General features: G+C 39.8%; 1 protein-coding gene across 3 annotated transcripts in view; it reads right to left on the bottom strand.

Annotated features, from left to right (window-relative positions):
• Window positions 1-1,396: 1,396 nt before the first annotated feature.
• GCLC (glutamate-cysteine ligase catalytic subunit) overlaps window positions 1,397-14,103 on the bottom strand; it is a 36,356-nt gene continuing 23,649 nt past the window's right edge. For 2 of the 3 annotated variants that reach the window (XM_082481399.1, XM_082481401.1), the window contains exons 8-16: window positions 13,316-13,432; window positions 12,325-12,463; window positions 11,676-11,788; window positions 10,919-11,011; window positions 10,091-10,195; window positions 7,787-7,868; window positions 7,587-7,690; window positions 7,363-7,483; window positions 1,397-3,112 (exon numbers count right to left, since the gene is read on the bottom strand). In XM_082481399.1, the coding sequence (XP_082337525.1) occupies window positions 2,907-3,112; window positions 7,363-7,483; window positions 7,587-7,690; window positions 7,787-7,868; window positions 10,091-10,195; window positions 10,919-11,011; window positions 11,676-11,788; window positions 12,325-12,463; window positions 13,316-13,432 (1,080 nt within the window). In that variant the 3' untranslated portion in view covers window positions 1,397-2,906. The remainder of the gene's footprint in view (window positions 3,113-7,362; window positions 7,484-7,586; window positions 7,691-7,786; window positions 7,869-10,090; window positions 10,196-10,918; window positions 11,012-11,675; window positions 11,789-12,324; window positions 12,464-13,315; window positions 13,433-14,103) is intronic. The other variant, XM_082481400.1, reaches the window with a different exon arrangement.

Here is a 14,103-nt window from a genome sequence, read left to right as displayed (position 1 = left end):
ACCCCATCCAGGTAGCTGCTGAAATAACCTCAACCGCCACCGCTCCTGCGACCAGCTTCCCATGTAGCAGGAGATCTCTCAAATTCACTACAAAACCCTATCATCACAGCAAATATTATCCACTTAAAAATCTTAAGCAAAATGACTGCAAACAAAAGATGAGGTCACCTTTGAAGAAACCCCAGTGCAGGACGCTCGTTTCACAGAGGTCAGGTCGAGGTCCTCTACAGGACCAAAGGATTGTATGAAGTTCTTGCTGCTCCACTCCCAGAAAGGCAAACTGCTTGCAGAGCTCCACGTGCACACAGAAGGAGCCACATTTTGAAGATTTAGGCCATGACAAAAGCATAGCTAAAATAATCCAGCAATAAAGACACCAGTACTCAAGTAGTTTGACTCTCAAGGGGAAACTGGGCACCAGTGTATTGTTTATAGCATTAAGACTTCTGGAAATCACAACAGGACCTTCTAGCTGGAAACCGAGTGGAAGGCATGAAGCAAATTACTGGGGCTGAACTGGGGCCAGAACATCCGTGATCATGGGAATTGCCATGATGGACACGTTACTAAAGTCTTTAGGCAAGGAATCGGTCACCCGTCACTTCAGGTGCTTGGTGCTTCTTCCCCTCCCTTGGGTCAGGTGGCTGTCAGAGGTCATTATTTGACTGCAGGACCAAAAATCCTGAATTCCTAGCCCAAGGGAGTTTCTTATGCTCTCTGCAAAAGGTCAGCCAGAGCTTGAGGCTTGGCCTAGGACTTGCTTTTCCAGCTGGGAGTGGGTGCAGATACCACACAGCCATCTCAAAGGTACGTTCTAAACTTGCCCCTCCCTGCAGCAACTCTGGTTTGCCCTGCAAGGACCTTCACCGTGCCGCACATACCTTAACTCTTCATCCAGGGACCATAAGCTGCTTAAGATACTGCAACCATGGACACCTCAACAAACGAGCAGCAGCTTTGTGTTTGATATTTCTCATCCTTTCTGAAAACATGCATATGAGAACTCATGAGGTCAACTTCCAGCCACAGCTTCTAGGCATCATGACAAAATTTGCTCTCACTTAGAGGACACTAGCCACCTACTAGGCCAGAAGGGTAATTTAATGTCAACTGAAAGGGAATAAGGACATGTGTTGATGCAGTACCAGCAGGAAAGCATTCTAACTTTTTTTAGGGGTCTTCCAAGCACAGCACCTGGTGCTGTGCAGTTAGACAGATGCTACCATGACAATGGTGCGGACTTCTCTGCTGCAGGGGTGGCACACCATTTGCCGTTAGTCCTGAGAAGTTTCACTGTGAACAATGCGAGTCTGGGTAAGACAAGCTGTACTTGCCAGGTACGCAATGCCTCCTTCTCCGCATCTGAAAATGTGAGTTTAAGTCATGCAAGTGACCAACATGTACTGCAAATTTTATTTTTATTTCCTCATTACAGAAACTAAATTAGCATATGCCTACATCTTCATTAAAACAAATTCACCACCGCAGAAAAAAAAAGCATTCTTTTTATTCTCTAAAGCACACCTGTGAACACAGAATAAAGTCTAATACCAGTACATAAAAGCTTCTTCTTAGTGCACCTCTTCATTGCAGTTTCTCCATTAGTTCTTTTTAAAAAAATCATTACACCTTAGGTATTTATATATGCTTGCATTAAACTTTGCATAATCTACCCAGAACACAATTCACTTCTAGAAGTCAGTTAGGAAGCTAAATCAAGAAGGCCCCTTAAGTTTGCTTTATTTACAAGTTGCAATGGCTAAATTTTAAATACTTTACAGTCACTCCCAGCACTGCCTCCCAATTGAAAGGATTAGTGCATTCCATGATTTCTTTATAACTATTTTCTAGAGGGGATTAAGTTATGCGGGTACCTCGGCTATCTACATAAAGTACCTTATAGGAGACAAACACGCTGACAAAAATATTTATAATAATGAATGATAAATAAGAAACTCAACCTTTAGGAAGAATGGAGACAGGTGTTTGGTTTTGTGCTGCAGTCATTGTGGACTGTGGAAACAGCAGCAATGTGGGAGAAAGAGCACTTATGGAAGGAAGGCCAGAGCGGGTCTCTCTGGTTCCTTTGTAAAGAGAGTTTTATGTTCAGCTCTCATTTCTTCCTCTCTTTCACCATGTCTCCCCCATTACTGCTTTTTTATTAAATCACTGGGCAAATTTCTCAACTGTGCTAGCATACAAATTTACTTCAGAGGGGAAAAAAAATAACGGTGCTTCTGCAGACAGGCAGACTTGTGTTATCTGAATAAAGACAGATCCGTTCCTCTCAGTTTTACAGTTTATGAGTGGATGCAGGTCTTGTGGCAACTGAGAAACCGCTGTAAAGCTTAACAAATGGGATGCACATGCATTTATCTGTTCTTACATACTTTCAAAACCCAAGTGGAAGGAAGAAGTATCTGCAATTCAGGCAGGTCCAGAAGATTTTTTTTTTTTTTTTTTTTTTTTTTTTTACACAATAAGGTAAATTACTTAGCACATTCCAGGTTAAAAAAAAATACAGTAAACATTCAGTAACTGGAATGCATATAATATACAAGTACCATTACATTTACAAAGCTGTTCAGGACAATTTTTCTTTCTAGAATAAGCATAAAAAAGTTACAAGCTAATTCACAATAACTTTAGATACAATGTTATTAAAATACATTGATGTTAATCATAAAAATATCTTACTATTTACATGTACATTGTATAAACCTTAACAATAAGAATATGCCCACTTTAAGATGCCTTAAACAAATATTTAGGCAGATTGGCCCATTTTATAGTGCAGTATCCCTGTTTTGGTCTTCACACCATGAAACTGTACCAGATTCACAGTATCTTTGCTAGTGCTTTGCTAAAAGGCTTAAACTTTCTATTATTTAAGAAACATTCGCTCATTACAAAGAGCCAGTTTTGTTTCCACTTTGTTTCTTATTAAATCCTACCCCTAATAGTTCAGGACACTCTGCCTGGCCTTGTGCGATTTGGTTGCATTTCCAAATAAGGCTATAATTCATTTCATCAGTTATCACGCTATCTTGCTTGTAGTCTGGATGCTGTGCGATAAATTCCCTCATCCATCGAGCAACTGTCATTAATTCTCCTGTGGGCAAGGGGAAGTTTCACAGTTTATGCATCTAATTTAGCAGTACGACACCTAAAGCTCTATGCATTATATACACAATTAGCGAATAGTCCACGCTTTCACGAGAAACACATTCCTATGCATATAGTTTTTTAAAATATGGCTAAACTGCAGGCCTAAGCAAATTGACATATAGTCTAAAACCCATTCATCTGGTGCGATCTTCAAACTTTCAGATGTTGTAACAAGACAGCGCAGAGAAAAGTAGCTGCTGGAACAGGTGTCACCAACAGGTTGTATAGCAAAAGGCCTTAAACATGTCATTTAATAGAGAATCTGGCTGAGACAAACAAATAGACACCTCTACAACAACTACATATACATAACAATGTTGTAGGTGATCCATCCAACTCAGCTGCTAGCTTTGTTCTGCCTACTTTGACTAACTATTCTTTCTCCCTCTGGCAGCTCCCCTAGCAAAAAATAGTCAAGTTCCTGATTATACCAACTCCTGGTTTGTACACGCTGCCTCTGCATTACCATGCTGTCCACAGGGCAGTCAGCAGGTGCCTAAGGGTCTCCAACACTTCCATATGGGGTCATCAAATGGCACACACCACTTGCGGGAGACCTGCATCCCTATAAAGTAGGAGCTGGAGGTCAGCTGGATACCAGTGTTTAGGTTTGCTCCTGAATGCAAGCAAGCCTTAACTAGTACAAGTTTAAGGTAACTTTGACAGTAAAACATTAAGGTAGGCTGATGGGATGCTCGAAGAGCCTAGAAAAATTTTCTTTCCTAGCTACTGGAACCTCAGTGTCCTTGCAAGAGTGGAAAGAGTCAAGGGCTTCCACTATGAAAATCTTTAGTTTAAGAATATTATAAAAAGTAAGAGGAATCAAGTTAGGGAAAGCAAGGAGGAACACACAAATAAAAAGTAAAAAGCATCCAAGACAGCTTAAAGATCAGTGCTTTTGAACAGCGGTATACGAACACAAATCAGAAAAATTGCAAAAAGTACAGCAAAAAAAAGCAGAATAAAAAAGGTTGTTAGAAACAAAAATTTCCCTCAAAAACCAGAATTGATGTTTTAAAGAAATAAGGCCAGAGTTTACACTTCTATAAAAAAAGGAGGCAGAAAAAAAAACCACCTAAGAAGCATTATTTGTTGAAGGCACTAAAAACTCACATGAAAACTTTCTCAAACCAATGAGAAGCAGGGGACCTGCAAGAAAATTGGTGGGGCCAGGAAATGAGTGGAGCTGAACACGAAGAGACACATTTTTGGACTAAAAGCCACTGCACCAGCGCAGGAGATGGAAGAGCAGTCCAGTTAACACCAACACGGACACCTAGTGGTCAGGCAGCCCAATCACACCCCATCCTTTGTACGGTGTAAAATCTGCACCACCTTCATCGTGAACACAGCGTGCAGCTCTCAAAGAACAGACAAGTAACAGGAAAAGGCACCACAGACTGACAAAAAGTGTGAGGACTTCCAAGCGAGCAGAGACAAAACAAAGGGAATTGCAAGTTTGGAAGCAATGTACCTGAGAAGTTTGCAAAATCAAGAATGCTGATGAGAAGTGAGTAGAGAAACGTTACCCTACAATGCATGAACTAGAGGGCATATAATGAAATAACTGGGAAGAACATTTAAACATGCAAAACTACAGCAGTTAAGTTTTTCAAAGAGCATATAACAGAACTGTGACATTTCTTATTAAATGACTTTATGAGGACCAAAAGTGTAACTGCTTCAAGAAGGGTAAGGCAACAATTATGGAAATCATATTTGTGAATGTTCATCAAGCACCATGATTACTGCACCACCTTCAGGCCAAGAAAGCGCCTACAGTGCAGACTGCCAGGAACCAGGACAAGGACCACCTGATGCTGCTATCTTAATGCCGCTTTCATTAATATTTGGTGGTGGTCAGCAGCTGCTGCCTTCCTAGCAAACCTGTAGTCTCACTGAGCGGTGGCAGTCACACAGCAGCCAGATGGAGACCAGGAGGGCAATACCTAGCTGTGCTGCGAGACGAGATGCGACTGAATCACAGATGAATTATGTCAGGGCAAGATTAAAGCCACAGCAGCTACGGTGCCAGCGTTTAACTCTCATGAGTGCTCTGTGTTCACCAGTTGAGGAGAGAAATCTGAAAAATGGCCATTCTTTGCGGACAAGTCTCATGCTAGACAGGCTGCAGTTCAGCATTTGATTTAAGATTGAGAGTAAACAGGAATAATCCAAAACTCACAACTGAGAAACATCATGGCACAGGAATACAATACCTAATGCCTTTTATTCTGTGAATTCTAGTTCTTGTGAATCATCATTTAAAAATCATTTCAGTTCAACAGAGTTAAGATATAAACCCTAGATTCTTATCTACATCCTTCCCACACCTTTTAGGTCTGCGTAAATACACAAGCTGACTTTTGCAATGCCTGCAATTTTGTACCAGGTAACAAAGCTGTTCTTTGTCTACTGCGTCCAGTTCTGGAGCCCCCAACATAGGAAAGACATGGACCTGTTGGAGCGGGTCCAGAGGAGGGCTATGAAGATGATCCGAGGGCTGGAGCACCTCTCCTATGAAGACAGGCTGAGAGAGTTGGGGTTGTTCAGCCTGGAGAGGAGAAGTCTTTGGGGAGACGTTATAGCAGCTTTCCAGTATCTGAAAGCTGGAGAGGGCCTTTTTTCAAGGGCATGTAGTGATAGGACAAGGGGGAATGGCTTCAAACTGGAAGAGTGGAGATTTACATTAGATATTAGGAAGAAATTTTTCACTACAAGGGTGCTGAGGCACTGGAACAGGTTGCTCGGGGAAGTTGTGGAGGCCCCATCGCTGGAATTGTTCAAGGCCAGGCTGGATGGGGTTTTGAGCAACCTGGTCTAGTGGGAGGTGTCCCTGCCCATGGCAGGGGGGGGTTGGAACTCGATGATCTTCAAGGTCCCTTCCAACCCAAACCGTTCTATGATTCTTTGGAAGGGCAACAGCTGCCACAGGGTATCAAGCCCAGGTCATTAGCTCTTAGAAAAAAACTTCTGATTTAGGTATTCCTTGTTTTTTCAACAGCATTTTTCTGAATGAAAAAATACCCAACAACAAACAATGGAATATTTTGAAAGTATTGCTATTTTGAGGGCTGATGTGCCTCAGACGTTTTCTTCCTGCCAGTTTCTCTTCTCTCCCTCAGTTAAGCCAAGCATCAAATTCCTGTCTACATTACCTGAGGGACAGAAGCCTCCTACAAACAAGCAGCCTTAGGAAAGAACATTTACAGTGAAAGCTGTAATTAGTTAAAACTTGTTACCATTCTGAAGTACTGCTAAAGTACTGAATTACAAGGCAAGAGAAAGTCCCTATTTCCACCTCAGCTTTAAAAAGGTCTTTACATAGAAGCTTCTACAGCAATTTTCAAGAATTAAGAAGGAATGCAACACTTTAGTTTAAAATTGGGGAGAAGAAAAAAAATGTCTTGACCTATGAGTCTAACATTAACTGTCTAGCTACATTTACAGCAGGGCAGGCATACAAGGAATTTACACATAGAAAGGTACAAAGCTGCTGCAGACTGTGCTATGCACCCAGTTCTGAATTAAAATTTAGCCTGCATCTTTTACTCATTATACCGCTGCAGTTTAATGAGGAGCATAAAAGAGTCATTATACCACCTGTCTTCAAAAACACTGCAACATGGGGAAGACAGGGGAAGAGCCTGGTTTGCTCTGCCTTGGAGGAGTTTTGCTACTTACAGAAGGGCTCTCTTATCAGGGAGCTAAAGACTAGGTCCCGTGCTCTAGCATACCAGTATTTAGTCTTATCAATCCTTTGGAGTCACACCAGTAACACCAGGCTATCAGATCCAGCCTCCCATACTCTTACAACGCTCCAGTGATAGGCAAGGGGATTAGTATATGTGCAAACTACTACAAAGTGGACAAAACACTGGCAAAAGTAGCAGTAAGTGGTGCTGAAAAGAGAAATCTTGGATTGGAGATAAAATTACAGCTTGGAGGGCAGCGTAACTGTATCAGTTGCTGCTAATTTAAGTTCTAAAATGGATCACGAAACATTTATAATCAGAATTAGACAGGACCAGATTTAAGCCAGGGAACACACTTCAGTCCTTTGCTCCTACAATTCAACACTTAATCAGCCAGCCACAGCTGCCACCAGTTTTACCCAACTGAAAACTAGAGAACAGCCCAATTACTAAGTGGAAAAATGCCAGGAAAATCAATGTCCAAAAGTGTCAAACGTACCAGATGCTCTCTTTTTTATTAACTTCAGGTAGTTTAGGATGGTGCACCTTGTGTCCACATCCACTTCCATGTTTTCAAGATAGGAATTCAAAATAGGGATCAAACCAGGAAAGACTCCTTCCTGCGTAAGAGAACAGAGTCAGCATAAAACACGCTCGATCTGGTTTCTGGGAGGGCGGAATGGAGGGGAAAATTTGTGTGTTCCAGGTAGAAGAGGCTATGACCTTCCCATTGATAATTGTATCAATGCTCATTAAGGTGTACTCTTCTGCATCGGTGCCTGTCCCGTTCTGTGCAGAGCCACATCCATCCACAACAGCATTTCCACCTTCATGGGTGACAAAGGGAAAGGAAGAAACAGTTAGGAGGCAAGAGATGCACTAAACACCCACAACAGTGTTAATCAGATTTCTTGTTGTGATACCTTTGCAAATATCTTTTCTGAAGTAAAACATTCCCTGCCGGACAGCATCTCTTTTCTGGGCCACCTTCATGTTTTCATCCACCTGGCAAAAGAAGTATTTCAGAGATTTGTGACATTTTAGAAATTTCTCCCAAACACTCACGTTTTGGTCTTGTTAGTTGAAACCTCTACTATGTTTCTTATTACTTTGTTACACAAGGCCAAGCTGTGGACATAAGTTTTATTTCATTCTTCAGGGGTCCCAGGCAAAACCACAAAGAGATGATGTTTTATGAAATTAGGTCTCCAGCAGAAAAGGTAATGGTATTATCTTAGAATATGCTCTTTTAAGTTTGGATGAAAACACAGGAACAGCTGTGATTAACAGGTTGCATCCCACCTGGGAGACTTCTTTGCATATTTAGATGGAATTTAAATGAGTAAATAAGAAGAAAATTGCCATTTCCCTGGCCATAGTTTGTTGCTTTTATTAACACAATCATTGAAGTCTTTAAAAGAGTTATCACTGTATTAAATGCACTTTCAGAAACAGAATTCCAGTAACTTTGTATGGGAATTGTATCTATTCCATACCCAAAAATCTGTTAAGAGTTAGATAACTTAGACTGCTAGTAAAGACGTTCTAAATTGCAGGCTTCTCAAAAAGTCTACAAACTACAAAGCACTGCTCATGCGCTCTGCCAATGACATAAGCATCGCTCTGTCTTTTTGGACAGACGATTTCACCCAAGTTCTTTCGTGGGTATGCTCTCAGGGACTTAACATCACAGAGCTGTCGGACATTAGCTTTACTGTATTGTCTTCAGAAGAAGGGATATGATTTCCTGAATTCTTTCTTTGACCTTTAATTAAAGCCAATGCAAAATATTCACTTACTTCTTACCTTTCAAAGCTTTGCTTTCAAAAGTCTGTTTTTGTTCATTTTATATTATGAAACCTATTTACACAACAGGCTGTTTTGAAAGTTTGAAAGAACTCCAGTCCTAGCTGACGGAACTACAACTGCACTCAATCAGACAGCAAAGATTAGTGTGAGATTAGCCCCATAACCCCGTATTATTTTACATGAAAGAGGCAGGCTTACCAATGGTTGTGCAATTCCATGTTGCATTACCTGCCAAATTGCTTGGCAAGCTCAAACAATTTTATGCCCCTCTAGCCCCCCCCACTCTGTTCAGGTTCTTTCAGCATCTGATCTCTTTTTCAGTCTGAACTGGTATTCATTAGCTAAAAATTTTGCGCTTTTGAGATATTCCAAATAACAATATAATTATACAATGTCAGTGCTAAATTGCCACATTATTTATGAAGTCAGAACTCCCTGACATCAGGAAGAAAACTTCTATTTTTAGAGATCATACCAACTGTATGGCATGATTACTGTTAATTTACTACTTCGGTATTTCTCTCCATTTTAATTAAAAGCACTAAGAAAAGCCACAGGATACTACTGCTATGCTGCAGCCAGTGCTGGCAGTATTTTCTAGTATACGGTCCATCAGAAGCCTGCTGAACTACAAGACCTAATCTAAAGTTACCTACAACATTGCAGGACTATCCATTTAAAAAGACATTTTCTGGTCAGATGCCTCAGAAAGAAGACATGCAAGGACAGTTTCACCCAAAACAGTTCAACAATTGTGAGGGTGAGATTAAGGAAAAAGCACATTTTGCATGGCTGGTCTGTCCAAACACAAGTCACAGTCGTGACCGGAATCAGCAGTATTTGTTTTCACACAAATGCTGTCTCACACTAAGCATAGACTCATAGAATGCTTAGAGTTGGAAGTGATCCTAAAGATCATCTAGTCCCAACCCCCGTGCCGTGGGCAGGGACACCTTCCACTCCTTTCCACCAGATACAAACATGATAGAGAATAAGTATACAAGAGATAGGCAACAGCCATATTAAAATAAATATCTAAAGTTTTTATTTTGACATCCACAAGTTACTTTCCCCACATGTAAAATGGGGGAAACATGCCCTTTCCCAGACTCAAAACAGCCTTGTGACAATGGTATTTCTCAACATTTCTGCAGTAGTCAGACACTGTTAGGCACCACAGAAATTCCCACAGCAATTATCTATAAGCTTAATGACATGACACAGCAGTAAAATATTTGTTTAATACTGTAGAGATGAAATTGATTCAAAAGACTGGTACAGATGAAAACTGACTGAAAGCGAAAAATGACTGTTCTCTAAGTGTACAAATACTAGTTCCTAGCTTGCAGATGATAAAAATCAGTCTTGATGCCACTACGTTGCATTTAGCTCCAATAGATCTGATCTTTCACACCTACCTTAGACAAAGGAATGAGAAAATCCAGTTTATATGACAGAATCACTCTGGTTAGCAACACGACGAACACAACGTATGCAGAGTTTTCAAAGTCTGTTAACTGGACCTAGACATGAAAGGATTAAACTACTTTAGTGGTAACACACTCATGGATGTAGATAAATATCTGGGAGAGTTTAAAACAGTTTGATTTGCACATTCACGTTGGTACTTGTATTTACACCTGTTCTACTAGCAGAGATGGTGATGCATGAGCTGGAATCATCAGCAGTGACTTCAAATGCACAACGCATGCACACACTTCAACAAACTCAACCCTTTAATCCAATGCCAAAACACACTTGCGTTTCAAAAGACTATCTAATAACCTGCGCCTTCAGGCTCTCTGTGTAGTTACAAATGTATAATAGCTTTTAAATTCCCACTTTAAAGGGATTAAATTCAGAGAGCTCAGAAATAGACAGCTATAAAATAACTTGTGAAAAACAAAACAATGACAGTGGAATTGTTCAGCACCAGGAAAAGTACTGGAGAAATACAGTCCCTACAAGCTAAATGGGGCTTTGTTTACTGTTTAATACAAGCCTAATTCCTTTCCCCATCAGCCCAAATCCATTAGCATGCTTTGCTGTGCAGCAGTGGATTCTCCTGTCAGTTACATTCCCACAGCCCATGTCTGATTAAACACTGCTGTCCACTTCACTTGCATCTAGCAATTCAGAGGGGAGAAAACACAGCATAAGTAATAAGGGCTTGATACTGGATGGCAGAATGCCTGGTACTTTTCCACTTAAAAGAAAACTTTTGTGCATACCGATGCCTTCCTTACCTCCATAGGTCTGAATTCCACTCTCCATCCAATATCTGAGTTTGGAGGAGGTGGCTTAAACCTCATTGTCTGCCAGTTTGTAGATTGAATATTCTGCAAAGCACATCAAATGTTCTGTCACAATCAAGATATGCATCATTCTATCATATAATCAAAGAAAAATAAGCAGATAACTAGAGTCGTAATATTTTCCCTGGAACAGCCCATCAAGTTAGAGAAAGGCTTCCAAACTAAGTGGCATGACTTCCTATAAACCACAGTATAATTACCCATCCTAGGAGCAAATACATTACACTTTCTTATGCTATTTTGTTTGAGGATTATGTGTAAGATACTAGGGGGCTGAGATTTAGCTGACTTTTTTGTTAATGAAGGGTTGATGCATTCCAAACTAAATATACCTAATATTACCACAGCTATTATTTCATAAAGCTGTGTAAGAGACTTTTATATGTAAATGCTATACAAAACAGTTTTTAGGAAGCCATAAAAATAGATGGTTCCCCATAACACTTACATACATAGCTATAATTTGGGCTCTTCATATTTTATTTGGTTTAAAATATAAGCCACCACCTTCTCCTAAATAAAAGAAATAAGTGTGCTTATAACTGCAAAGACGCTAAAGAACCAGCTGAAGTGAAAAATTCAGGAAAAAAAATCTTAGCAAATATAGCCATCCTCCAATGAAGCAGTACTATAAAGAATAAGCAATTTTATGTATATATTTATTAAATTCCTCTAAATCAGACACAACCTCAAAATGGTCGGATTCATTTGCATCATCTAGATGTATTTTCTCCTCAAACAAAGTCAATGGGTCTCGAATGAACAAGTGTGCAATATGCTGTGCCAAAAGGTGGTCAATACCTACAAAATGAAAATTCAAACAAACAATTCACACATAGCAAAGCAGGTTCTAGGAAATGATTTGTTCTACAAGACTGAAAACATCCAACTCTGCAATACTACCTCAACCCACCACATCCTGTTGAAGTTTAAATGATGACTTTGGGAAGGAAGGAAATGATTAAACAGAAGAAAAAAAAAAAAGAACAGGTTCTTGTTTGGAAATAGCAGCTGAATATTGGTGTGGCTGCCTTTCTTCCTGTTTTCTGATGCACCTCTGTGCCATCTTCCCTAAATCAGTTATCCTCTCTCCATAAAGATACAACATTAATGCATCAAACACTGAGTTTCTCAAGCTGGAATTAGGGACAGTTTCTGTTACAAATTCTGTTACTTTAAAAAAAAAACTCTCAAGACCATGCTACACAGATACTTCCTGAGTAGGAGTCACTCTGAGTGATGCACAATGACTGAAACAAACAAGAACAAAAACGTAAAATATCCCCACACACTGCAAGCATAATTCTTAACCTGCTCATAATGAAGCAAACACTTACCTTCCTTTATTAGGCGCTCGTAGATATCTTTGTCTATTGTCAAATCAATGTCATTGTATTTCTCACCACATTCAGATAGATAACTGTCTATGGAATCATATCTGGATTTACTGATTCTATAATGGTTGTTCTTCAGTGGCTATATAATTTAAGAATACAATATTTTAACAGCTTGTTAACAAAGTTACCTAAGTTTTGCTCACTAATGACACTTATGTGAGAATTATATCCTGGTTAAAAAAACCCTACAGCCTCAATTAAAATTATTCAAAGCATGAGTCTTAAATAGGCTTAATAGAAAGCGATCCTGCAATTATGACTATTCTGTTTGCAGATGTATGTATGTGAGAGAAAAAACAGTCATTACACATTGACTAGAATTCTCTAAAACTGGAAACGTTTTCCTGATGTAATATACCATTACCCCAAGTACCTGGAAGGCATTATTTTACCTGTTGCAACACATACCAATAGTTTCACTATGTGCACATTGTTACACATGCTTTTAAAATGGGTAGTTCAATAAGTATTTTGAGTAGATTTTTTAGAATTATTTTTTATTTACTATCATTTTGTAAGTGCCTTGAATGCCAACTCCTGGTTAGAGAAATTGCTTAAGTTCAAGTTCTGACAACTGGCTCTTTTCACATAGTTCTACTTTATAATACTGTATTACTCAGCAGCACCTGCTTTTGGCGTTTTGGGCTCAAACCCAGACTGGAAAGTTTCATGACAGGGGGACCTTTTTAGCAAGCGGTGGAGGCATAAGTGGAGTTCTAATGGGATTCCATACCTAACTAAAAATATATATTTGCTAGTGTAAACTGTACAACCAAGGTGAATGCTTATACCACCTCTCCTATATTTACCACAAAGACTGCCACGTTCCCTTCTTAGGGATTCTGATGAGCACAAACAGAATTTGACACTAAAGGATATTTAACTTTTTTGCCTGAAAAAACCCAGACATCTACTACCTAACATTACTTACCTCTAGCCCCCTCTCTTCTCGCGTTCGATCATCTACAGACGCAGAGATTACTCCCCAGCGACAGTCAATGTCAGACACATAGCCTCTGTAGAATGGAGATGCAGCACTCAACGCCATCTAAAATAAACCAGCATGATATGAAAACAAAGGACAAGCTAAGGAACCAAAAGCGTAATACAACCCCACTGGAAAGGGAAACTTGCTGGCCCAGAAGTAACTGAAGTATATACTTCAGTTTAATGTACAGCCAAAGCCCATACGACCGTGGATCCCTCAACTGCTATCTCCAGAAAATGCCTAGATGAAGAGTTAGTATTACTGAAGTGGCATCTGACACTCTCCAGATTTATTACCTCTACAGATCAGCATTTAATGAACACAAAGATGATATAGGCAGAGACAATTTCATGACAAATCAGCAAGTATTCTGCTCACACACTTCCGAACTCTGGAAGTTCACCTGGCAATCTTTTTTTGTTTATTTTTGTTTGACCAAGCACCTTAGCAACACAGCCTGAACCTACCTCACTCAGAGAAGGATCTGCTCACTACCTAGACCAGACAACTATTTCATTTTTATAACACCTGCTATAAACACCTGTTTATGACCACATGCTTACAAAAGGGACAGATTTAAACAACTTAAGCTGAAACTCTCTGTCAGACCAGAGTTGAAAAATTAAAAATTGGTTTAAGGAGTGAGTTTGTCTTGTCTTCATGAAAAACGGCCCCAAATGTATTTCTAGAACTACTCAACAAGAGTCTTGTGCATGTGGTAAGGAGAGCAG

The sequence above is a fragment of the Vanellus vanellus genome (genome assembly GCF_965231255.1).
Source record: "Vanellus vanellus genome assembly, chromosome: 3".
Classification (NCBI taxonomy): Eukaryota; Metazoa; Chordata; class Aves; order Charadriiformes; family Charadriidae; genus Vanellus; species Vanellus vanellus.
This window is presented reverse-complemented; position numbering and strand designations above follow the sequence as displayed.